This window comes from Ictidomys tridecemlineatus, chromosome 6 (assembly GCF_052094955.1).
Source record: "Ictidomys tridecemlineatus isolate mIctTri1 chromosome 6, mIctTri1.hap1, whole genome shotgun sequence".
NCBI classification, from domain to species: domain Eukaryota; kingdom Metazoa; phylum Chordata; class Mammalia; order Rodentia; family Sciuridae; genus Ictidomys; species Ictidomys tridecemlineatus.
The window spans coordinates 44,442,814-44,470,638 of record NC_135482.1 but is presented as its reverse complement, the minus strand read 5'-3'; the positions used below and the strand labels follow the sequence as shown (position 1 = coordinate 44,470,638).

The 27,825-nt window shown below is 35.6% G+C and overlaps 1 protein-coding gene across 2 annotated transcripts in view; it reads right to left on the bottom strand.

Annotated features, from left to right (window-relative positions):
- Positions 1-27,825, bottom strand: part of Ptprr (protein tyrosine phosphatase receptor type R) — a 253,577-nt gene that overhangs the window by 208,383 nt on the left and 17,369 nt on the right. For both annotated transcript variants that reach the window (XM_078053134.1, XM_078053133.1), the window contains exon 2: positions 19,240-19,538. In XM_078053134.1, the coding sequence (XP_077909260.1) occupies positions 19,240-19,538 (299 nt within the window). The remainder of the gene's footprint in view (positions 1-19,239; positions 19,539-27,825) is intronic.

Genomic DNA, 27,825 nt, shown 5'->3' with positions numbered 1-27,825 from the left:
GCTTGCTGAAGAAGGGCTTCCAACTGTGTGCTTGTGGTACTCGGCAGTCTGCAGGCTTTGTAATGATGCCCAGTAACATTTTCACCAAGGTTTTCACAGTATTATTGCATTAATTGAGCCAAGAATATGTAAAGTGGTATGAATTCACAGATCTGATCCTGTAAAAACAGGCAGTGGGCATGAGCACACATTGGGATGGACTAAATATAACCAACACTTTGGATATAGAAATTTAATGGACTATGGAATCCAAAACCAATGTTACAGACCCAAATAATTTCAGAAGCAGAGGAGAGGAATCTGCCAGTACTAGGGTTTGGTGGCAAACTGGTTGTAAGCTCTACTTGAAGGCACTCCTCTTCATTCTGTGCAAACACATAGGCCAACAGATTCATCTGTGACTGACTGCAGCTCACAAACTGAGCGAGCAACTCTTTTGGCTCATGGATACTTTGCTGAAAAATCCAACAGCAGCAAACTTACCCTGAAGGGAAAGTAGGAGATCTTTGTCTTCAGAGCTTCCTGTTCAATGAACAGCCCTTACTTCTACTGCTACCTCCTAGATATCTGTGACTGTTTTTTTGTACTCTGTCTACACTTTCCTGGGCCTCTAGGTTGGCTCTGCTTAGAGAATAGTCCAGACCTATACCACTGTTAATCTTGATTAGATAAAGACTTATCTGTTCCCTTAGAACAAAGCTAGGAATCTATAGCCCCTTTAACAATATTATAATGCCAATATTAGTAAAAGCATACTGTACTATTGTTACTGTTTAGATATTAGGTGTCCCTCAAAAGTTCCTGTGTGAGACAATGCAAGAAAGTTTAGAGGTGAACCTTAACCTAATGAGTGAATTAATCCCTGAGAGGGATTAATTGGGTGGTAACAGTAGACAGGTAGAGTGTGGCTAGAGGAGGTGGGCCATTGCAGGCTTTTGGTGTATATATTTTGTTTGTGGTGAGGAGAGTGTGAGCGCCCCCAGCCCCCGCCCCAACCCCTTCTTCCTAGTGTGATATCCTGAATTGCTTTCCTCCACTACAACCTTTTGCCATAATGTCTCCCCTTATCTTAGGCCTCCAGGAATGGAGTTGCCTGACTATGGACTGAGACCTCTGAAACTGTGAGCCCCAAATAGGCTTTTCCTCCTCTAAAATTGTTCTTCCCAGGTCTTTTGGTCACAGCAGCAAAAAAGTTGACATAAACAACTAAATCTGTTCTTGGCATTATCTGGAAAATTTAAATGAGGAATCTCACACATGTGCTAGATATAAAGTTCCACAGTATATACACAAACATAAAATCAAATTATACTCCATAAAATACATGTAATTATTATTGGGCAGTTAAAAATAAAATTTAAAAAAGACTATATTCATCTAGATATTTTGGAAATTTGGTATCATCAACTCGAGTCTGTCATTCTCTAGTTGTGCCATTTTATGCCATGACCAGCAGCTTGAGTACATATTTGTGAGCTATAATCTCTTGTCACCTCAGTCACATGTTGGCCTCATTCCCATAAGGGATGTAATGATGATCACTGAAGAAAGCTGGTAGAGCTTGGAGACAAAATAATACTGGCTTTCAGAGTGGTTTTTTGGACTTAATTTTGAAAAGACAGACTACATCTTTTATTTTATTTAGTTTTTTGGTACCATGGATTGAACCCAGGGGCACTTAACCCCTGAGCCACATCCTCAGCCCTTTTTTATTTTTTATTTTGAGGCAGGGTCTTGCAAAGTTGTTCAGGGCCTCGCCAAGTTGCTGAGGCTGGCTTTGAACTTGCGATCCTCCTGCCTCAGCCTTCCAAGTTGCTGGGATTATAGACTGTGCCACCACGCTTGGCCAGACTTCATCTTTTTGAACAAAAAATCAACAGAAACGAATTTAGCAAACTTATTTTTAAATTCTGCTCTAATTATTTTTATATAAAAAAGATACATGAGTTTTCCATAAACATCATGAACAGAATTGATTGGGTGATACTTAGTAATTTTTAAAGGTCATTTAGCTTTTTTAGAGTTCATCTAAAGTGTTGGAGTAAAAAGAACTTATGTTCAGATATAGATTTTCTTTAATGTTTGTAAAATTACTTACCCTTGTTTCTATAAAAGATGATTCAATGGCACAAAAAATAGGCTTCACTGAAGACAAAGCTGTTTGGTACATGAACAAACTGGAAATGCTTTGTCTGAGTTCAAAGCCAAGCTCACAACTTATTGTTCATTTTAATGCATTAAAAAAAAAAAGATGGCAGAAACAGCCTCATATTGGTCTTCAGAATTCACTAAGTTAACTACTCCATTCTTTTTAGATGTGACAAGGAAAATCTTTGAGTAAGATGAGTTTCGTAGAGGACCTGTTCATAAATGGAAGTATTGAAATCTATCAAGAAATGTCTAAAGTTTCTCTTAGAAGAAATATAAAAATGAGCTTTGAAACAACTTTGAAATGACTGGAATTTGTGCATAACATCAAGTATTTTCATAAATATTAATTCATTTGATTCTCACTAAGATCCTTGTGAGAAACAGGGAGGATATTAATATCCTAATTTTCATGGGAAAAAAATATATTCATCTGATTTTTTGTCCTCCCTGAGTCTTTAATCTCAAACAAGTCCCCATATATCTCTGGACCTATGGATATATGAGTTGAACAGGTGATGTTCAAGACCCCTTTCTCTACAACTACTTGTACATATTTGGAAATTAAGTGGTTGGAATGATTTCACTGTGTGGTCAAATGATTAAGCTGCCAATTTTCCATAATTCAAAACTGAGCTCATTCCTTCTTATCAGTGCCCAGGGATGATCAAACCCTTGGGAATCCAGCTTGTGTCAATCAAAATGCCTAGAAAATCGAGGTGCCTATAAATTCCACTTATGATGAGAAACAATTGCTAAGGACTCAAAATTCTTTAAAGACTTTTCACTGGAGCATCTTCACCCTGCAGTCAAGTTGATGGGGAGGCCCAGGCCTGAACAGAAGTCAGTTTTGTTGAGTCTTCAGGAAAAATAAATGGAATTGAAATCAACAATGAAAACCCTCTAGGAGAGCTGAGGGGTTTTCTCACTATGGATGCATCTATGACACCAAAATATTTTGAATCCTTGGAACAAGACTAGCTTCCCTGGGTACTGGGTGTACAGGACCATGCTTAGAATGGGTTACCTCCCCTTCTGTGAGCTATCTCCACCATCAACTACTAAGGCCATCTGTTTAGCCTACAACTTTACCACCATAACATAAAAGAGATGTGGTTAGAAGGAGGCAGGAGAGAAAGCAGTGTTCACATACACCAGTGTTTGGAGCACTCCAAAGGCTATAGTGTTTGTAAAGTTTAGTGATATGGTTGGCAGGATGTAGGGAGAGCGAGCACAAAAATGTAAAATTGCAGAATTTGTCAGTATGTATTAATGGAGATAAATTCCCTTTTTTAAGCTGGTAATTTTAGGTTAAAAATTTCCCTTTTATGTGATATGCATATTCTGAGACTATTACTACTTTAGTTAGATTGATAATGATGTTTAAAACTAAATAACAGAACCCATCTTTTTCTTGTCCTTCATTAGTTAGAGACACCTTTGGAAAACAAATTTTCCTTAAGAATTGAATTACTAAAGTATCATTGTGAATGGTACTTTGGGGGCCTCCATTAAGAATCCTATTTACAGGGGTTGGGATTGTACCTCAGTGATAGAGCGCTTGCCTAGCAAGGGTAGGTTTGATCCTTAGTACCACATACACCACATACATGCTATCGCTATACCTTGATACAAATACAAATAAATATAATTATTGTGTCCATCTAAAACTAAAAAATACATTTAAAAAATCCTATTAACAGATGTTTAAATATTTTGAACAAACATAGTCCTCTGACTTTAAAGTCCAAACTTTTCTAGCATCAGAAACAACAAAGGAGGCAGGGTAAAGGTTTGGGTAAGGAGATCACTGGAGTCAAGCACACAGACAGTGACACTGAGATATTTAGAAGGAGGTCAAGAATCTTAAAAAGCGAACAGACTGGACAATGTAATAAAGGATGACAACTGATCTGGAGTCATCCAGAAAGGGCAAGTTATTCTTGGAAGCTTCTTTAAGAAGCTGAAGGTGATAATCAAATATAAATTTATACCTCTCAGTCACAAAAACGCAGTGGTGACACTTGCTGATAGGGATGATGGGTGGTTACTCTAGCACTTACTGGTAGGAAGGCAAATTACTATTATCTTTGGGAAACAAATCCAGCTATATATTACTTCAATAAGGCAATCTCACTTTTGAACATCTGCTTCAAAGACATGTGAGCACGAGTACATAGCAGTATATGTAGAAAATAACATTTTTCACAGGGACCAAAATGAAGGTGAAAACAATGAAAGTTATCATTCATAGAGGAATCATGCTATCATTATACCTTGAAATGGCATGTACCATAAAAAAAATCAGTTACAATCATGACCCTTGATTAGGAAAGTTTTCCATGAGTACTATTGGGACAGAAAAAGAAAAAAACAGCAGAGAAATATTTCAATTTTTGTGGAATAAAAAATGACAAAATTTCCTACATGGGTACATTCATGCATAGTGCACTACATATCTGTATATGATTATATGTGTGTGTATATATAATTTTTTTGTGTATGAAGAAAATAAATCAAAGAATCCATATTATGTTCTTAAAAAGCAGGAGAAATGGAGGTTCAATACAAGAGAATAAATTGGGTGAAGGGAAGAAGGAAAGGGGAGAGGTGGAAAAATTAAACAAAAATGACTACAATAGAAATTTCATGATTTCTAACTTATGTAGGACTATGCATGTATAAATTTATCCACATGTAAAGAAACCAAGGAAAGATAAAAGGAAAGGTTAAATTTGCTTTGTTAGAATGACTGTGATATATTAAGTGAAAAATGATAATTACAAAAGGTAGTTTTTAAAGAAGGCAAATAACAATATTTGAACACAAAACAATTAAAATTTTGTATAGCAAAAGGATAGCATGGAAAAGGGAAAGGATAGTCTGGAAAGAAATATCTGTAATCCATCTGGCAGATGAAGGAATTATGTTCTAATAAACAAAGAGCCATTACAAATTGTTAAGAAAAAATAATCAACCCAATATACAATATGAGAATAAGCAATTTGCATGAGAAAATCCAAATAACCAATATATAGGAACTGACTGACACTCAGTCCTTTTCATAGCCAGGGGAAGGCAAATGTAAGCAATAATTAAGTCAATTTTCACTTTCCTGCTCTGCAAAAAATTAAAAAGAACAATATCCAATTACTCCTAGAGAGACTTTGAGTGGATCAGGCACCTTTATATATTGATATATTACTGGCAGAAGGGGGAATTGCTATAACTTTTCAGAAAACAATAACTTAGTAATATATTAATTAAAATATTTTGGGGCTAAATAATCTCTCTTTTAAACATCTATCTCATGCATAAATATAATACAAATGTACGTATGTATGTTCCTCTTTCCAATGGTGAATATAAAGATTATTGTAGCAATTTGTATGTAAACATAAACACATACACAAATATACAAAGAAAGGAAACTGGCTCAATCCCTAGTATTAAAAAAAGGCAAATTGCAGAGTAAATACAACCCAATTTTCAAAACAATAAAATCTATGTATGTATTTAAAATAGAGAAATGTGTAAGTTTAAAAGATTTCCATCCTTGTGTAATTTCAAAGGTCTTATCTTTAACAGAAGCTACTGGCCATATAACTAATGATAAGATCCTAATGCAGTCACTGTATATTTTACTTCAGAGAACTTTAGATGAAAAGACTTGATCTTAGAAGCAGTGACAAGAGGTGTGCAAGGCAGGTGGCAGATGGCACATTCTGTCTGATGGGAAAGATGCTTAGGTTCTAGGTAGACAAGAGTAGCAGGTAGCTGTTTCACAAGAACATGGCAGATAGAGATGTGTGCTAGTTGCAAGATCTGAGGTCAAGACAAACTAGTATGAAGGCAGGTGTTCAGCCCCAGAACTGAAATACTGTTGAGCTCAACAAAGCAGACATGCAGGCCAGGAAGAGGAGGTAATCAGAAATGGAGTATAAGCCACCATATGTGGGCTTTACTTAAAGGTGAGCATTACTTAAAGTACAGTGTGAAGAGTACCTCCTAGCTTTGTACAACAAAGCAAGAATCCCATTAAAGTACTGAGATTTACCACCAAATCAGAGTAGATCAGCAACATTATTGACAAACCATCTTCCTGACAATCATCACCATCATATCATCATCATCATCACTATCACTGTAACCACCAGTATAATAGGTGACATTATCACAATGATTCATGCTTTAAGGAATGCACTGATCCCAGAAACAACCAAATTAGGCACCCAGGGTAGTTATTACAATTGCCATTAAATGAAGAAATAAACACTGAGCTCTGTTCATTGATTTGCCCACAATCTCAAAGGTAGCCACTGACAGAATAGGCATATGAACTCTGAATGTCTTTAAAAACTATTCTGCTCCCACTACGCCAGCTTCTCACATTAAGACTGAAGATCAATCCTGACATTGGGATTGGGATGAGGTTGGGATCTGCTGAGCAATAAACCAAACAGATCATTATGCCTGTTGTAATTCTTTCTTCTGCACTGTATTTTCTTGATTTTCCTGTTATATAATGTGTAAACACATTTTCCCTGTAAAGGTTTCCCTGCTGTGTTACATTCAGATTCAACTTGTCCAGACGGATTGTTATTTTGTTGTAGAGACTATTTGTTTACTCAGAACATGTTATGGAAAGGATTTACGGCAGCTTACACAAACACAGATAATACAAAATAAAATTTGATAAAAAGTAAGGAAATGAGGAAATTAAATTAAAAGGAAAATGAATGAAGAAAACATCCAGCCAAGAGTGAGGTTAGTTCACAAAATACATAAAGCACTCAATAAAGTTTTCTATGTTTGTTAGAGGTGGTAGACCACAAATTTGGCTCTTGACTTTTCAGCCATCAAGAAAAAGAGGGAAACATGATTCTCAGCACTTAAAATATATCATTATAAACCAACCAGTGGCTCAGGAGAAATACAAGTATTCTTGGTACTGAGATCAGAAAGATACATTTTCCTTTATTCCATATAGTGCTGATAATAGCAACCAGGTTTTAAAATTTTTTAAATAAGTATCTTACAATGTTGTCAGGCAGGATGCTAACTGCTTTGAATGCATTATCTCATTCAATTCCCACAACAATTCCATAGCATGAGTATTATTAGTATCACTTTTGGTATCACCTATATAAAACAAGGAAATCCAAATAAGAGATGTTAAGCAAGTCATTGAAGTAAGTGTAATTAGCAAGTACCTGATTTTGGATTCTAATACAATTTTTCTAACTCCAAAGCTGTACTTCTATCACAAGGCTATTTAGGAGTTAGGTCTTGATTCAATTCCCAAGTATCACTGAATATCCAACAAAATCCCTCACCATCCAATGTAATATAACTCTACCACTTTCTCCCTGTCATGTAACTTTGTTTTCTTCATTGCATGACTGTTCATTTGTTTACTAGTTTAATTATCTTTCTCCCAGTCAGCCGGGCACTGCTCTGAACTGTAGTGATCCTGTACCCTCCTTCACTGTTGAATCCCTAGTGTTGTTTTTGGCCCAGCTCATCAGAGGCACTCCAGGCTCAATGCCTCTACTTACTTGTTCCTTACAGTAGTTACTGATTCTTCAGCATCCATGACTTACATATACTAGTCACTTACCAGAAACATGTTTCTTCCTTTAACTTGGCTATTCTTCATAATTTATCTTTGTGTGGACTTAATTTTATTAATTTGATTTTGTAATTTAAAAAAGTATAGTCAAGATATGAATGGCATCTGATGGTCCCACATGAAGATTTTTTATTCATTTGTACGTAAATAGGGATTGCTGTTCTTTTAAGCTTGCATCCAAAGAATTTGCCTAGTAGTGCACTCAATATAGATTTTACCATTTGCTGCCTAGTATTTCCTATTTAAAAACAGACCATTTTCAAAAAAGAGAGAAATCAACTTAATGTTTTAAAGTGTGCACACACACACACACACACACACACACACAATGTACTTTGGTTAAACACCTCAATTCTAGCTTTTTGAACATGTCGGAAAAATCATCAAATTCTTAAACAATGCAGCTTTATGTGGTTGGCAGTGGGAGCATGAGATAATCTGGGGGTTCATGTGCACAGATACACAAGCACATATAAAACCCTAAGATATTCAGAACAATCGATTAGATGACTCTAACACATGCAATTCAGGAAACTCAGGAGAAGTGAGACAGGTTGCTAGCCCTGACTGTCCTGATTCATCTTCTGTGTTCTCTAAGTCCTGCAGACTCTGGAATATTTTTTAGCTGGATATTGTTTTCAGAGAGGAGGGTTAATACTTCTCACAAACATCTATCTTTCTACAACCTTAGAAATTCTCTGTGAACATCTGGCCTATCCTTCAAAAGTGGGTTTATTTATTTATTTGTTTATTTATTTGTCTTAGAATTTATCTTTTGCTAACTGTATTATATCTGTTAAAAGGCCAACTCATGAAAATGAAATAAATATCTTTCAAAGGCTATATTGAAAGATATTGAATGTTGATCATGGTCATGTCTTCTTTTTTTTTTTTTTCTGTCTCAAACTCAAATCATCCAAATATGGCAGATAAGTAAGAAAAGAAACAACTTGGGACATAAAGACTGGCTGAATTCAACTTTAATTCTTTAAAAAACAAAATTTGGAAAATGTAATTTGGGAAAATGCTTCCAGTACAAGATTCTGAGCAAATCTCCTTCATGAATAGACAGTGATCAGTGGCTAAGCTGGCAGCACATATTTGGGATTTCTGAAGTCATTCTGACCCAACGGAGATTCAACAGTGAGAAGAGGCAAATATATTTGAAGTAATTCATATTAAGAACGTAAGAAAAGATTATTTTCTTTTGAATCAGCCAGAGAATGGTGGAAACAAACATTTCCTATTTTGTTTTCTCTCCTCAAGTGTTGGGTGATTGTTGTGACAATATTGTGACATGGCTTTTGTGTTATGCTCCTTGATTTAGTGTTTAATTTTGTACTGATAACTTTACTTCTTTAACCTGGATCTATGGCTTTTATTCTGTCACTTTATGTTTGGGCCACTTAATTTCTGACATCAACATCTTTCTATCCAAACTCTGAGAATTCAATTGAAATCTGATTCTTCTCAAGAGAAAGGGAAGCGATCTGTGGATCGAGAAGATTTTTCATTCAGTTTCTACACTGGCATTGCCTTGGAGGTATATATTTTAGGACTTGTGCCTCCACCTATTATAGCTGATTTCCAAATTCTCTAGATGCCATCACTAGTTATGATAAAGAGGTAGAGTGATGGTCAGAATTCATTTCCTCAATCCCTGCCATGACTGCTACCCATCCTCCAGATTCCCAGAAGGTCTATGGCATCAAGAATACTGTAAGTAAAACACCACTCTCCATGGAGACCCTCCATGGCTATAATAAGCACTCTGGAGAAAAGAGAGCAATAAGAAGTAAGAGAGTGGAGAAGGCTCTTCCAGCAAGATCCTAGAGTTTGCCACTGTTTACATCTAATTGTAATACGTTTATTCTTCCAGAGTGATTAGGCAGAAGATGATTGACTAATACCCATTCTTCTAATTTGCTAAAATCTTCATATTACTGGCCTTCCTTGATGGGCATTTTATAATGTTCAGACTTCCTTTCAATATTACCTGCTGCCTAAACTCACCCAAGAGGCTTTCTGTCCTCTAGTGATCATGAGTTCCAGATCCTGGCCCAAGCTGCTCCTACTTAGAGCCTCAGTTTCTTTGATTTGTACTTTGCAGATAAAATAGCAAGAACATTCTTCATTATGTTGTCAACATTAATTGAGTACTCACCCGTACTCTGCACTATGTTAAGGGTATTAGATTCATTTTCTCCTTTAATTTCCACACTCGTATGAGGTGGGTACTTTAATTCCTCCTGTTTCCCAGAAAATAAAACACAGTCAAAATAAGTGTCAACATCACATAGAATGTAGGGGAGACACAGCAATCATGTGAGCCCCGCACATACTATACTATAGTCATTTTTAGCCACTTCCAATGTTTTCCCCAGGTTTCATTGTCCTGGTAAGCTGATTGATTTCCTTGGTGTGGATAATATATTAACAATAACAATGCATCTACACAGCTAGAGCTCAGGCCATGGCACATGGTGTCAATTTCTCTGTGTTCTCTCCTTCAATCTGCAGATTTTCTCCTCCTTATTTGGTTCAAGTATCTAAGAACTGTCATGTGTCAAAGACTGTATTAAGTATAATGGAAAGTCTAGTATTTTCCCTTAGAAAGTCACAGACAGATCTCGTATTTTGTACCCCTTCAAGAAACAAATGAAAGGGTTAGGAAGCAGAACTTGATTGGCATAATAACCTAATATTTGAGATTCTTTCAGTGGTTAAGATTGCCGGAAGAATTTATGCAGTGAAGTGCCCACATTTCCATTGTTCCTTCTCTGTGCTGATTCTCTCTCCTCTTCCTCCACAGTGATAGTCTACATGCCATCCTCTTTCTTCCTCCAAGCCTCTATTCTCTCATCCACATGCACAGCATTACCTGTAACATCTAGGTCTGTGGGTACTTCCCCAATCTAGAGCTTTGGTCCTGACCTGTCTGAGCTCTAGGCTCACATTCTAAGTGCTGACTGGCACTGTAGGTTTCCTAACTTCACCCAGGGAGAGAAACTTCCACTAGGTTTTTAGCTCTTATATTTCCATAAAACAAGATTAAAGAACAAATTGTTCCTACCTGAGTCACAGGAATCACGTGGAAAGAACCAAAGCATTTTTCTTCATGGTGCCAACTCCATAACACAAAGGCAGCACCAGATTCTCAGAAAGTCCAGTATAATTATTCATTAACACTTAGACTTGAAGGTAAAATATTGTGTAGTAACAAAATAGTATGCCTGACTTATACGTATTTATGATTAGAGAGAAACAGAGAAAGGAGGAATGAAGGAGAGATAAAGGGACAAAGACACTCACAGAGGGAACACAGCACTAGTTCTTAACTGGAGAGCCAAAAGGCCATTTTGGAAAAAGAACTGCCAGCTCTCAGTAAATACTTGCTCAAAAATAGAAAATACCCTTTGTTTATCTGCAGATTCTATTTTTGTGACATTATCATGGAGATTTTGTATTAAGAAGGATTTTTCAGGTTTCAGCATAAAAAGGAACAGCACTTTCCATCTTCTTCAAAGGAAAAAAAAAACCTGAAATAGAACATTTTATATTTTCTGAACAGAACACCCTCTTTTCTTTCCCCTTTTGGTACTGCTTACTTCTTTGGTTGCTTTCCTTGCAGAAGATTGAATATCTATGGAATATGCATAGTTTGCTCAAGGGGGGAAAAATTAGGTCCTGTAGTGTATTATATAGAGTTCATAAAGAAAGTATCTTTCCCTGAGATAAACTCATCAAATTCTCTTAATAATAGTATTTAGATAGTTGCTATAAAAAGAATATTATATTTGATATAGCCAACATTTATCTTTCTCTCTAAAGTTTAGCTTCCTGAAATCAAAGAATCTGTTGAGAAAATAAGTCAATACATAAAACTAAAATCTAATATATAACGGAATTTTTACCAGTTGTTAAAAATGATGTTGTATAAAGATAGTCAATGACTTGGAGAAGTGTCTATAATATAAAATAAGTTTAAAAATAACAAAACTTCATGTACACAGATTCCAAACTTGTTTAAAAATTGTGTATGCTCACACATAGAAGAATTTATATATAAGTATATACATATATATATTCTTATATATGTAACATTAGTTATCTCATTTTGGTTATCTAATAGTTAAGGATTATTTTTATTTCCTCTCTTTCCTTCTCTATATTTTCCAATTTATCTAAAACTTTACAAGGATTCATGACTTTTGGAATCAGAATAAAAACCTTACTAAATTAGTCTCTGTTCTCAAGTAAATTCAATATACCTAGAAAGCAGGGCTTATCTTTAGTATGACGATCAATTAAACCAGCTCTCTTTAGACTTCAATCATCCTAATATTGAGTCTATATGATCCAAAACAAGCAGATGTACTGAGTGGCCCATTGTGGACACAGCACATTGACATTGCCAAAGCTTGGCCTCTAGCATTTCCAGAATGTGTTCCAGATCCTCCTTACTGCTTTAATAGTTAGAAATGGAGAAAAGCAACAGATGGTGACAGTTATGACTGTCAGGATGCCAAGCTCAAGAATGGAATTTCTACTTACAGATTATTTTGCAAGGAAATAGTATTATCTGGGAAAATCTAAGCACTAAGCTTTCCCAAATGCAAAAGTTTGGGACAAAAATGAAGGTGGTTATGTAAGATCTTATAATTTAATAGGAAGCATTTCAATTAGGTTAAGAAAAGAGCAAAAGTTTAACCAAAATTCTGAAGTAAATTAGAGAATTTCTGTTTCTAGATATTTTTAAAACTAAAACTTAACTTGACTCTGTAGTTCATTTTTTATAATCTTTGGAATGATTGTTGTGAATACTTTTAGTCAAGTCCAATAATTTTGAATACTGAGAATAAATTAAGCAATCATCAAATATTCATAGACTATTTTGTATCCACTACTAAAAGGTGATAGTTAGATAAGAAAATTTATTTTTTTTTCATGGAATTTCTACTCCATGTAGGCATAGAAAGTGTAAAATAAGACCATATTTTGATAGGTGATTAAGTGCCAAATTTCCTTGCTAGAATGTGCCATTTATTTAGTTAGAGGCTTTTTAATTGTGTTCCCTTGAGCATTCATTCATTCATTCATTCAATACATGGTTATTGAATCTCTGATATAGGTGAGGTATTATAATAGGAACTTGGGATACAGCAGGGACCAAATAGAAAAATCCTAGACTTTTGGAACCTAGATTATGGTTGAGGACAAACAGATATAAAAAATAGTAGCAAGAAGGTCAAAGTGCTACGAGAAAAAATAAAGCAGGAAGGTGGGCATAAATGTCTTTGGAAACTGTTCTTTTAAATAAAATGTCATTCTGGCTAAGGTGTAAGACAGCTCCTTCCTTCTTTCAGTGATTCATTATGTTCCCATTGTTTATTTTTTGTTTTCACATTTATAGTTGAGAAATTTATTCCTGAAAATTATCCAAAATCTTTGTTTTAAAAAAGGTAATAAAATAAAGAAAGAGGTAAAAAAAATCATTGTAGGTTAAGAGAAACAACAAAGAAATGCAATTTTAAAAATCACTCATAATCTCCATGTCCAGAAACATTTTGCTATTTGACATTTATCTGTTCATATGAAAATGTTTATTTAACCTCCAATATGTACAAAACACAAGATTTGCAGAAAGTGCATTCTAGGCAAGAGAATATCAAGAACAAATTTCCTGATCCAGAGATGGATTTGCAACTGGAGGCAGAGAGAAGGCCAGAGCAGTTCTCCTGGAATCAGGAAGGGGCAGAGTGGTAGGGATGAGCTCAGAGACATAGAATGGACAGATGGTGACCAATGCTTCTCAAACTTCTCAAACCCTGGGAATCCTCCAGGATACTTTCTGAATATCCAGATTCCTAGAATCCATCCCCAAATTATGGAATCTCCTAGACAAGGGTTCTGGGAAACTTCGACTCCAGGTGATACAGGAAATAGGCCATGGTACCATGGCAAGATGCTTTAATTTTACTTTTATGACAATAGGAAAGTAGTTGTATGTGTGTGTGTGTGTGTGTGTGTTGTGTGTGTTGTGTTGTGTGTGTTGTGTTGTGTACGTGTGTGTGTATGTGTGTGATGATCTGATTTAAGTTTTCTGTGGTTATTCTGAAAAAAATTGGAACAAGTTTGTACACAATAACTAGTTAGAAGGAAAGGTAAAAGCTAAAATGAAGAAATGAAGATAGTCATTTTGTTATTGTCATAGACTTGCTTGTAACAAATAATACTTCATTCTTAAAACAGTGCTAAGGGAAATGCAAATATAAAGTGCTTAGCACAAAAAAGTGTTACTGGTTAATAGAATGATTATTATTTTTTTTCGTCAAATAGCTATCCAATTGTGCCAATATATGTGATTAATAATCTTCTCCACTTTCTTGTGATGCCTCCCTGTCATTCTTTTATTTCTTATAAGGACTCACTTCTCTCTGAGATTTCTCCATTTCCACTCATAAATTTGCATGAGTGTGTTTTAAGTTGTTGTTAAACTAATCTCGTGCATTGTAACTTTTTAAAAAAAATAAATTTGTTCTCTCAGCCTTTTGTTTTTTTTTTTGTACCATGGATTGAGCTCAGGAGCACTTGCTTACTGAATCACATCCCCAGCCCTGTTTTGTATTTTATTTAGAGACAGGGTCTCACTAAGTTGCTTAGTGCCTCACTTTTGCTGAGGTTGGCTTTGAACTTATGATCCTCTTGTCTCAGCTTCCCAAGCCACTGGAATTACAGGCCTGCACCACTGTGCCTGCTCTCTCAGAATTTCTTTATACTCCTTCATGGAACTTGAGACCAAGTGCCCTGGGACTGAATTGAAAGACATCTCAATCATACTTCACAATTCACTAGACTTGTGTCTTTCACCAACGTAGTATTTTGACCACTAACTCTAACATAGGCTAATTCAACAATTTCCAAAAACCTGCATTTGAAAAACATACTTTCTACACTAAAATATAGTCTTTCTCATTGGTAAAAGTCTGGGTTTTAAGACATAACTCAGGCACCCATGCCAGAGTGAATTTGCAGTCTGTTTGAGTGTTAGAGAGGTTAGAGTGTGACCTTTGTCATCTATTTTTTGCACAGGAACATTTCCTGAGATAGTGCTAAGTCCTTATATCCTCATTGTCTCTTGAAGGGGCTATTGTATCTGAAGGAAAACAGAAGTCTATGTCCCCTGCTTTTGTACACACTGAACTGCCCTCCAGTGTCTACTCTACTTCTGCTGGTTAATAGGATCTCATTTTTCAAATGAGTAATCTCCCCTCCTATACATGGCTTGAAAGATTTTAGAGTGAACTCTGTGGTTTAGGTTTGAAGTAATTAGTCCTGTCTTATCACCTGACCATAAATTCTTAAGGGACAAAGTGAGTACTTAAATTGCTCTGGTCACAGGGAAGCCCAGGATATTATTGACAGCTGCGTGATGCTCCTTCCAACTCAACACGAACTTTCAAGGGTGAAACTCCAGGAGCTTCCAAAATTCATGTTGTGACAAAGAGAAGAGAGCCATTCTGAGAATGAATTCACCCAGAGAAAGCAGAGTTGGAAGGTTGATCCTGTTCCCATTACTTGAGCCCTTGCTAGAACCATACCTAAATTGTCATACAAAAGTGTTGGTACTGCAGCCATTAAATTTTCTCTAGTTTATGTTGGTATTTTCATCACTTGCAACAAAGTCTTAATAACTAAAGCACTTTCCTGGACACAGCTGAATTCCAGTGCTAAGTGCATAAATTCAGTTCATTTCTTAGGACGCTCACTATGCAAATATAAAACTATAATTAAACCAATTTGTCTAGTGAAAAAAATGTCCAGCAATTATTTATCCATATCACACAACAGAAGAGATGCTACAAGATTCATTTTCCTGTGGCAAGACAATGAGAAGCCTTGACTTTCAAAGCCTTTCCAATCATACCTACAGATGACCTTTTTATAAGATGAATCCTATAAACTGGCCAGTAACAGAATCAAGCTGAGAGGAGGCTCAAACTGAGTCTAGGATAGATTTGAAATCCTTTCATCCAGAGATTTTGGTTTGAAAAGTTTTCTAAGTCAAATATCTAGTAAAAGTATTTGCAAGAATAGTTTGTGTTAAAAAAAACAATAGAATACCTGTCTGGGAGCTGGTTTGGGTCAGTGAGCAGAACAAGAAGCCACAGGATTCTAGGTCTCACAGACAGGATCGGCTTCTGGAAACTCCCCCTTGCTTCTTATGTGCTTAGAGAACAGCTGTGTATCCTCTCCTCCCTTTCTGTTCTCTTCCCTGCCCAGAGGCCTTTCTTTTCCCTTTCCTTTCCTCCTCTCCTTTCTTCCTCCTCCTTTGCCTTCTCTATCTTCTTTTTATTTCCTTTATTTTCCATCCTTCGAATCCATCCTGTGTAGTAAGCCATAATCTCCCTACCTCTGTCCCTGTTCACTGATCCTAAACATCTCCTATTATATTCCCAAACCTGATTAGCCCTCAATTTTCTCAGGTTTTGGTCAGGCTAGAACATTTTTCACTCAATAACCTATGCTGAAATGGAAAGGCCTCTAGTTGCCTCTAACCATTTTCATGCGTCCCCTTCCTCCTTCCCGGTGTGTGGCTTTGGGGCCTGACAATACCCTAAGAATCTACTGATAAGAGCTATAGAATTGCCAGCATGCATTTGGCTAAAGCCCCTTCTCCCCTCTGACCTTAATATTGACCTCCAGGCTGTTCATTTTCCCTCTAAAACAGTCCTCACACAGAAATCCTAATCACAGCTTCTTAATTGAGTTTCTGGAACATCACTAGCATTCTTTGGGGGTAAACATTCTCATTTTCATGGAACAACAACAAAAAAAAAACTACAGATTTTCCTGATTACAAAAGAAAGACGAAAAAGGAAAAAAAAAATCATTTGTGGCCAAATCTCTTGTGAAATGCTTTGTGGCAGCAATTAGGAATCCAGAAAGGAGAAGGGACACATGTCCTTGTTAAATTTATCATTCTAAGAACCCATTGCCAGTGATATCAGAAACAAGAGGGAGAGAAAGAAATATTAGAAGGAAGAAAATGTGATCTCTTTTTCTGAGCTGGGAAGTCTTAGAAATTATTACACAGCACATTTGGAGATTGGGGGTCGTTTTTTACCCTATCTAGGCAAAAACCAGTAATTTCTCCATTCAAAAAGCTGATATTCATTAACACAGTTCATTTTGGTATAAAGTAAGCCACGAAAGAATTTTTTAGTACCACTGCAATATTCCCCCAAGTGATAAGGTTCGCATTCATATGTGTATGTTTTAAATACATGTATACCCTCTACATACAAACACACATCAATTATTCCATTGAAGTCAGAAAACTGCCTCAGAATATATCCCTTGCATCTTCCACATTCCATTCCTAAATTGCTTTTCTAGATAGAATGGCCCTTCAAACCAGCTGATATTCAATTGCATGTCATCGTATTGCTTTCTCAGGGAGCTGAACATTATTGATTTATTTAAAAAATAACTCCACCTCAGGTTTTCCTAGTATGCCTAAGTAATGTAAGTGGATTACAGGAAATAGCACTAGCAATTATTTTTGCAAGCTACCAAAGCCACAGCATGGTTAGAAGTTAGATCAAGAGACATTAGGTGAGACTAATGCATCCAAATTACCTATTGCATCTGTGTAATCATCACTCAAAAGAAAAAGTACAGCTTCTTCATGAATCTCCAAACCACAAATAGGCTAAAAGTGAAATGACCTGTCAGAATTCTTCGTTGGTGCCTTTTATTGTCCATAATATTAAATTAATGAGACAATACATGATATTACAAGATAGAACAAACCTCTTGAACTGTAATTCGCAGTGACTTTAAGAGTTGATGACTATGGGTATATGATGGTCACTAGAGGAAATATGTCCCATGGGCCCTATCATTAAAACTGGGATATCCAGGTACAGAGACATCATTAACATCATTTATCTTCACTGAATAGACAGTGACTTTCACCTTCAGAACATCTGCTACTCATGAAATATAAAATACATGTTCAAGTTTTCAAGAGGCCAAACAACCCACATGTTCTGTCTTAACAAAGAGTTCATCTCATGTTTCAATTTATGATTGTTTGTATTATTTTAATTATTGACATTTCATGCAGACATTTCTCAAGCAAAACCAAGGCTCTTTGGAACTTGTTTTTATTTTTAGATACCCCAAGGGAAAACTGTATCAAATAAATATTCAATATTTCTTAGTGGCAAGCATAAGAGAATGGATCTTTGATACTAAGTGTATTATATTATATGTAGTAGATAGAAAATAAAGAAAAATGGAGCATGTTAAATTGAATTACATTTGGTACATAGAAAGGTTGCCAAAATGCAAGCAGAGTTTCTTGAACTTATCTTTTCCTCAAAAGTCAACTCATTATTATATTTTTAGACAGAAATGCAACAATTATTTAGAAGACCTTCTGTAACTATTTTATTTTTATAGTACATATGGGGTACAATGTGATTTTTTTTTGGAGGGGTACTGGGGGTTGAACTCAGGGACACTCAACCACTGAGCCATATACCACCAGCCCTATTTTGTATTTTATTTAGAGACAGGGTCTCACTGAGTTGCCTAGTGCCTTGTTTTTTGCTGAGGCTGGTTTTGAACTCGACCCTCCTGCCTCAGCCACCCTAGCTGCTGGGATTACAGGCATGTGTCACTGTACCCAGCACAATGTGATATTTCAATTCATGTATATGTTGCATAATGATCAGCTGCTATTTAGTTTTTATATGAACATTCGTGTTATGATTTTAAACTTGAGAGGGATTATAGTCTATACAGGTGTCAACCATAGCATGTATTTGAACTGTTAGACCTCTACAAATTGGGAATTTTTGACCTGGGCTATGGAAGTACATAAGAAATGAGATCTTTGCATCACCTAATATGTTTGCACAGTGATATTAAGAATATTATCTATCATTTATTCCTAAGTCATCTTATTTACTAGTGACAGAAACCTGTCCTCCTTTTATAACACTATGAGTTGAGTCAAAAGACTTAAAGAATCTTCAATAAGTACTATTTATTACATGGACTGAGACTAATGCCTGTCATTTCAGAACACATTTTACAGAAGCAAGAGGTTCAATATAGGGTGTGATCTGTTGTAATTTAAAGCCTCTTTAAAGTAATTTTTAATCCAAATATGTATTAGGCTCCTACTAGGCACCATTCATTGTGCTAAGAGCTGAGGATACAGACAAGTTCTCTAATTTCATGGGAGGAAGAAAACAGACAACAATCAAGTAACAAAAAGGAAATTTCAGAGAGTGAGAAGTGCTATGGTCAATAACCATTGAGATCCAATGGTAAGTTTTTACAATAATTATTTTTTTTCTTCCAGTATCGACCGCAAGGGAAAGCAACAACATCAATATCAGTTAAACCTGATGCTGCTGGGATTGGAAGACTTGGATACTCACCACCACAATTACATTTGCTGCTGGAATTGGTAGATTTTCCACTTCAAGATCTTGACCAGCCACAGCCAACAGATTGAGAGATGGGTCATACGCAGGTCTAGGAAAGGCTGAATTAACAATGTGGTGGCGTTTACCTATCTGAGTCTCAGAAGAGGAAGGATAGCTATGTTTATATATCTTTTGTGGAGTTATATCCAGGCTCTTCTCAATATCTTGTGAACGGTGATAAATGAATACCGGCTTCCCACTCTTCTTCTGATGAATTGCCCAAAAGCGATCATTGTTTCCTGAAAAGCACCCTAAAAGATGGAAGGAGTGAAAAGAAAATTTAAAATTCTATTCAGTAAGATAGGTAGAATTATTCAATAAAGAAAATTATCTTTTCTTGAGAGGCTTGAAGACTTGTAAAGGTCAATTAGTTCCCCATTCTGCCTTCACAGCTTCATCATCACCCCAAAAGAGAGCACCCTTGGTGCTATGGTGACATCTCAGACAATTTAGTTGGCCAGAAGTGGGTGTAGTTTGAAAGAGTTCTAGTTATCAGATATTCTAATACCCCTTTTTAGCAAGGAATTTCCTTTTTTGAAAACTTAATCCTGCAGTTCTAATACTCTGTTGGGTTCTCTTCCTAGATATCCCATCAGCTCCTCAAATGATAAATGTTTATTTAAGCTTTCCCTCCTTCAATTATTAACATTTTATACAATCTTTATTTCATACTTACTCTATTTTTCTAGTGTTATAGTTCTGGTGTTGTACTTATGTATAGTTATTAATGCTTGTATAATATTTTAAGTTCACCAAGTTCAGAAATCTAAATATACTCATGGTAGCAACTTCTAGTAATCGGATACCATCCATTGTTCACATTCTTTTTTTAAGAAAATATATATTTTTTTGTAGTTGTAGAGGAACAGCGTGCCTTTGTTTTATTTGTTTATTTTCATGTGGTGCTAAGGATCAAACCCATTGCCTCACACACACTAGGCAAATGCTCTGCCACTACGCTATAACCTCAGCCCCCTATTGTTCACCTTCTTATTTAGGACTATGTCAATTGAGCTAAAGAATACAATTATCAGCCTTCTTTGCAACTAAGTTTTGCTATTTGATCAAGATGTGACCTTTGGGGCGTGACTAAACATGATATGAAGACAGATGTGATGTGGCCCTGCTTTCTACCTTTCCCCCTTTGTGCTTAGGCTTAAATGCATATGGCATAGGAGGAGTATGAAGTAGATGTGTTCAAGATGGAAGAACCATAAGACAAAGGATCCTGGACTCTGATGAAAGTGGAGCTATCACACTAACCCCCAGATTTTATGTGGAAAGAAACAATTTTCTACATTGCTTCAGTTGCTGTTATTTTTAACTATCTTCTAGTTACAACAATTTAACTGTATACTAACCAATTCATTCATCTTTATTTCTTCTGCTAGATAAATAACCATTGACTTAAACAAATGTTTATTCTGTTAGTCATTAATCAGGGAAGAAAAAATAATACATATGAATGAAAAAGAATATCATTAGATCAAATGACAATTAGGAAACACAAGATCTTCTGTGTCACATAATAAGCAGAGTGAACAGATCACAATGAGTAAAGCCACATATATAGTACCTAGCAAACTTAGGTATCCCAGATTTTCCTTTGGCATGCCCAGGGCAACAAGGACTTCTGCAAATACTGTCCTTAGAAAATTACTTATCTCTTTTTACAAGATTTATTTCTGAATCCTTGTCATCCTATCTTCTCAAATCTCTCAGGGATCTGTAAGCCTTTTTTGCAAACTCAACTATTAACAAACCCAGTTTCAACAGCACTATCATCGTAGACATGGTTCTTACACTGTTGAACATTACACCTTCCTCTTTGCTACAAAAGCCTATTTCTGGGGTGAGAAACCCAAGTTTATCCATGCATAAAATATGCCTTCCCCACAAGAAGGAATAAATTTTAAATGAAGAGTCTAGAAAAGTTAAAGTAGTTAAAAATAGCATGTCCATTCTATTTCTCAACTCCAAGGCAACCACTTTGTTGTAGCTCTCCACAACAATAACAGACTCTATTTCTCAGAGAGGAGAGAGGAAATTGCCCACCTTCCAGAACTGTAGAAACTCATCTAGGACACTACAATATCATTTAGCAAATAACTTTCAGTTAAGACCTAAATGAAAGTTCATGTGCATTCTACATTTTAGCACCATTCTCTATTAATAAGATAATGATAAGAATAACAACACTGAGGTATCCTGTTCTGAATTTTATAAATTCATAAACATTTATAAAGTGTTCTTCATGACAGTTTCATTTTCAAATCATTTTTTATTTCATTCAAAAAAGCCAAATTTACAGTTATTTCAAGGCTGTTACTATCTAACCATTATCTTTGATAAATTGTGGTAGCTTGGTGGCTTGGTTTAAAAATGTTATAGTATATTTGGCATGCTCAGAAGGGAAGACATGATGATTATTTCCCATTAGTGTATCAGAATCTACATGAAGTGTAATCGAGATTAGAATGATTTAAAGGCTATTGGTACCAGAGGATGATTCTCAAACTTACTCTTCTATCATAGAGAAAAGCACTTGTGCTAAGAAAATAGCCTATTTTATCTCCCTAAGTGAAAGTTGAGGCATATTGGTGAGACAGAATGGCTAAAAATGCTAAAAATATATGCTACTCACATAAGGCCTGATGGAGGGCAAAAGTTGTAAAAACTGGCAATTCCTCTACTATGGATTCACCAAAAATATTAAATAAAAAAGAAAGAATCAACTGATGATGAGAGAGAGCATATTTCTGAGATATGGAGAAATAAATGAGGAACTGAGTAAATGACATAATTATCTTCAATCTTTCTTTTTATATATCAATCAGCAGCCTTTTCAGAGACATTTTATTTAAATAGAATAGGTGAGTCCATGAAACCATGTACCTTGTACTAAAATTGGCCTGCAAGGAAAGAGAAAAATTCTAATTTGAAGTGCAGATTAAACATAATTAAGATTTCTCAGGCTTAGCCAGTCACAGTGGCTCATGCCTGTGATCCCAGTGTCTCATCAGGCTGAGGCAGAAGAATCATGAGTTCAAAGCCAGCCTCAGGAACTAATGAGGCTCTGCCTCAAAATAAATAATATAAAAGAGCTGGAGATGTGACTCAGTAGTCAAGCACCACTGGGTTCAATCCTTGGTACCAAAAAAAAAAAAAAATTCCCCCAGACTTATCTAGTTGTCTGTATGAAGAGGCTCAGTTAGTCCAGCTTGTCCTTAACTAATGAGTACCAATTGGAAGTATAATGTTAGGTATCTTATCACAGTCATTAGGTATGACAAAAAAGTTGAAAGTGTTGTCTTTAGAACTCCTTTCACCATAAATACCTGAGATATGAACATAGAGTTTCCTAGACCCTGACTTAGAATTACTATAGCATAATATAATACATGTAGCCTAAGAAACTGAATTTATAATAGAATTGTTCTCATACTCTAACTCTGAAGTTTGTGGATCACTGAGCTAGTTTCTGGAATAAGTTTGTCTTTTCTATCCTCAAATGCTACCTCTGTCACCTCCTTCAACATTATAAATATGCTGAAGTAAACATTTTGGAAATGTTAAGAATAAGATACCTATTAAATATCATCACGGAGATGTTGATCTAGAAGTTAGATAAATAAGTTTGTAGTTTATGATGACATAAAAAGAGAATGAGGAAAAAGAATGAAAGGAGTGAAGAGGGACTGAAATAGGGAGGGAGAGGAACAGGGAGAGAGAAAGAGAAAGAGAGGGAAAGACTAAGACTTGTGAGTTATCAACTGCAGAGAAAATTTAAAGCCAAGGGGCTGCTGAAAAAGAAAAGGACACAGAACAGAGTACTGCAGAATTTCAATAGAGTCAGGGATGGGATGAAAAGGAGACTGTAAAGATAACTGAGTGCGAAATGGTAGTAAAGAAGAGGAAAACCAGAAAAGATTGGTTTATGGAAGCTTAAAAAAGAAAAGTTTTAGAATTTAGGTATTATAGAGTCTTAGAAAAAACAAACAATCACTTTCATAGCAACGTCTCTAGAAACTAGAATAAAAATGGAACTTCTGTGTGTTTCTGTAGAAGACAAGTTCCATTAAAGACACATTCATAAAATGAAAATAATTAAAAGCACTCTCAGAGACTATTGCTATGAGAGACAGTCAGAAGATGGAAGAAGATTTTCACTCGAGAAAGAATACAAAGAGTAAAAACAAGAGGACTTTAAAAGAAATTGATTTCAAATGTCCAGAGAGATAAATGAAGAAAATAAGAATGAGGAATCTAAGGAAAGTAAAATAGGTATGTTTTATTCCAAGTGGAAATTATAGAAATGAAAGTATACTTTTCATTCATATTTCTTGGGGAATCTCAAAGTACAACTTAAACAGTAGACCAGATACCACTGAACGGTGAATTCGTAAATTAGAATTTTTTAGGTACTCATTTAGAAAGGAGTGTTTAGAAATTAAAAGATGAAAATATAAAAAGAAGGCAAGAGATTGTGGTAGATTGATTTATAGGATGGCACTCTGTGATCCACAATTACTGGTATTCACACTATTTTAATCCCTTCCTTTTAAGAATAGGCTTGATCTTGCAACCAACAGATATGGCCAAGGTGATGGAATAATATTTCTGTGATTAAGTTTAAAAATATATACTTTTTGTGCTGTTAGAATGCAAGTTGCCATGTTGAAGGGGTTCACATGAAGGAGAAGGCCTCTGTCCAAAAGCCAGTGAAGGCCTTAGTTCAACAACTCTTTTGTAACTAGATCTGCCAATGATCACATAAATAAACTCAGCGGCAAATCTTTTCCAGTGGTGTCTTCCTCTCAATCCCTGTCCTGGCCAAGACCTTAACTGAAGTTTTGTGGGACATTTTAAAGCAGAAGACCTAATAGAGCCATGCTCAGATATATAATTCACAGAAACATAGATAATAAATTTGTGATCTGTATTTCTGGGTAGTTTGTCATGTAGCAACAAGACAGTGAGGCAGAGATTGAGAGATATTGAGGATAATATGAGAAATTCCAAAATACCTTTAATAACACTTAAAAGATAAAACATTAGAGAAATGAGACATTTTATAAGATATAATGAGGATCATGACAAGATAAAATTTATATTTCTGAAAGATTACCATGAGTATCCAAGAAAACAGATTGGAAGGAAACAATAAAGGTATCAACTTGGGTGATAAGAGTCAAGACCTGTTAGTAATAGGGGTATGGAAAAGAGATGAGTTCTAGAATTATTAAGATATGGAATTGATCCTCCCTCCACCAAAGCACAAACAAAATCAATTGAGTGATTGAGTTTATGTTGTGGGAAAGAACTGGGAGTGGAGATTTAAGAGTAACTCTAAGATGGTGCAGTGGCACATGTCTGTAATCCCAGTGGCTCAGGAGCCTGAGACAGAAGGATCACAACTTCAATATGAAGAGCAAAACAAGAGGGCTTTAAAAGAACTTGATTTCAAATGTCCAGAGAGATAAAGGAAGAAAATAAGAATGAGGAACCTAAGGAAAATAAAATAGATATGTTTAATCCAAGTGCCTCAGCAACTTAGCGAGGCACTAAATAACTCAGTGAGACTCTGTCTCTAAATAAAATACAAAATAGGGCTGGGGATGTGGCTCAGTGGTTGAGTCTCCTGAGTTCAATTCCTGGTACCCCCCCCCCCCCGAGAGAGAGAGAGAGAGAGAGAGAGAGAGAGAGAGAGAGAGAGAGAAAGAAAGAGAGAGAACCTCTATTTCTATTGGGCAAAGAAATATATGAAGGTATCTTTCATTTAGGTATAGAACTGTGAGTTTGTGGTGCTTACACTATAGAGAAGCAGAAATGTCTGAAGAACAATTATAATTATGTGTAACTCAGGAGAAAGCTCTGGACTAAAAATACATACTTCGAAACCATAAGCATATAGATGGAAAAATGAATGTGTGATTGCCTAGGGAGACTTGATGAGTGAGAAGAACCGAGAGTATAATTGAGATCCAGAGAAGCCCATATTTAAGGAACAATCATAGGAAGAGGATGAAGAACCAGAGATTGTGGAAGTACTGAAGGCATGGGAAGAATATAATAAGGAGTCTAATCAGCAGCATCCAGTATTACGGAGAGTCTGAGAGCTCAAGCAAAATGACCATGAACATCAACCTAAAATTCATGAATGGATAGTTGAACCTTAGTGAGATTTGGCAACCTAGTGAGGTACTGTTTCAAAATAATAATAATAATAATAATAATAATAATAATAATAATCAGCAGCAGCAGCAGGAGGGGAGGTGGCTCAGTGGTAGGCATCCCTAGGTTCAATCCCTAGTACCAAAAATAAAGAGTCATGGAAGAGTCTATGTTTAATGGAGCAAACACACTTGGCCTGCTTACAATGAACAGAACTAAAAAAAACTTGGACAAAATTGCATAAAACAGCCATTTGAGGATCTGGAAAGGAAAATAGTACCAAGGGGGAACTAGAGGTTGAGGAGGGACAGAATACAAAGTTTCACAGCACCAGCAGGAAATTTTCCATCTTAATGTCCCCATCTACCTCTGGTATTCTCTAGAAAACTCATAGTAGACACCAGGGTACAGACAAAGAAAATTTCAGAAGAAATGTTCTATCTCTAGAAAAACCATTCCAAAAAAAAAAAGGGTATTCATGAGACTAAGAGATTACATCAATCTTTCCCATCTTCCAGCTCTTTTCTCCATTCTCCATGCTCCACCTCAATTAAGAGGCTCCTCACAGAGTCATTCCTTGCTGAAAGATGAAAGGGCAGAGAGCATGGGGGTGGGGCACAAACTTACTTACAAACATACTCTTGAGATAGCCAAACCACTCCTGAGATAATGGCATCAATCCATCCAGGAGGGTAAAAGCCTTCATGACATCTTAAAGGCCCTGTCTCTCAACACTGTTCATTGGGGTTTAAGTTTCCAACACAGGAATCTTGGGGGACACATTCAAACCATAGTAGAGGCTAATATCCAGAATATATAAGGAACTTTCGCAACTCAATAGCAAGAAAACAACCTGATTAAAACATGGGCAAAACACCTAAATGGACATTTTTGTAAAGAAGGCATATAGGTACATGAGAACACACTCCACATCACTAATCATTAGAGGAATGCAAATTAAACCTATAATATCACTTTACACCTAAAAGCCACAAGAGAAAGGAGTCAGATTACATATAGGGGAAAACCAATTAGGATAATGACAGATTTTCCACACAGACCCTGAAAGCTAGAAGATCCGGAGACAACATATATCAAGCTCTGAAAGATAATAGGTGCCAACCAAGAATCTTGTATCCAGTAAAATTAAGCTTTAGATTTGAAGAAAATAAAACCTTCCACAATAAACAAAAGTTAAAAGAATTTATAGCTAGAAAACCAGCACTACAAAATATCCTTGGAAAAAATATTTAATGAAGAGGAAATGAAAAACAATAATGAAAATCAGCAGAGAGAGGTATTACACTAAAACAACAACAACAACAAAAACAAAAATGAATCAAAGAGGAAAACCAAGTCAAGTTAAATAACAGAAATAAACAAATATGGCTGGAAATACAAACCATGTCTCAATAGTAACCCTAAATGTTAATGGCTTAAATTTACCAATCAAAAGACATAGGCTAGCAGATTGGATTAAAACGTATGCTGCTAACAATATGCTGCCTCCAGGAGATTCATAGGAATTGATAGGAAAAAACATATACAGTCTGAAAGTGAAAGGTTGGGAAAAATCATACCACTTACATGGACTGTGGAAGCAAGCAGGGGTTTCCATATTTTATATAAAAAAGTAGGCTTTAAGCCAAAGTTAATCAAAAGGGATAAAGATGGATATTACATACTGCTCAAGGGAACCATACAAGATATAACAATCATAAATATATATGCCCCAAACAATGGTGAAGCTCTATTCATCAAAAAAACCCCTCTTCTCAAGTTCTGGAATGTCTGTTATAAAAAAGATGATAGATAGCAAGTGTTAGTGAGGGTGTTAAAAGGGGGAACACTTGTGCATTGTTGGAGAGAATGTAATTATTATAGCTATAAGGTGAAACAGGATGGAGTTTCCTCAGAAAAACAAAATATAGAACAATCATATGATTCAGCAAACCCATGTCTGAGAATATATACAAAGTATTTGAAATCAGTATGTTGAAGAGATATCTTCAGTTTCAGATAGATAGGACTATTTGAAAGTTTCAGATATATAGGAATGAGTTTTGAGATCTATTGCCTATCAGGGTCTTATTGTTAATAATAATGTGTATTTCAGTATAACTCAGAGAATACATTTCAAATCAACGGAAAAAATGATAAGTAAGGAGATGGATAGGTAAATTAGTTTTAGTTAATCATCCACATTGTACAGATTTATCAAAACATAACATTGCACATCATAAATGTATGTAATTATGGTCTGTCAATTAAATGTATATAATTTGTCAAATAAATGTATATAATTATGATTTGTCCCATCTAAAAATTAAAAAATAAATCCAGAGAAATTATTACCATTTGATG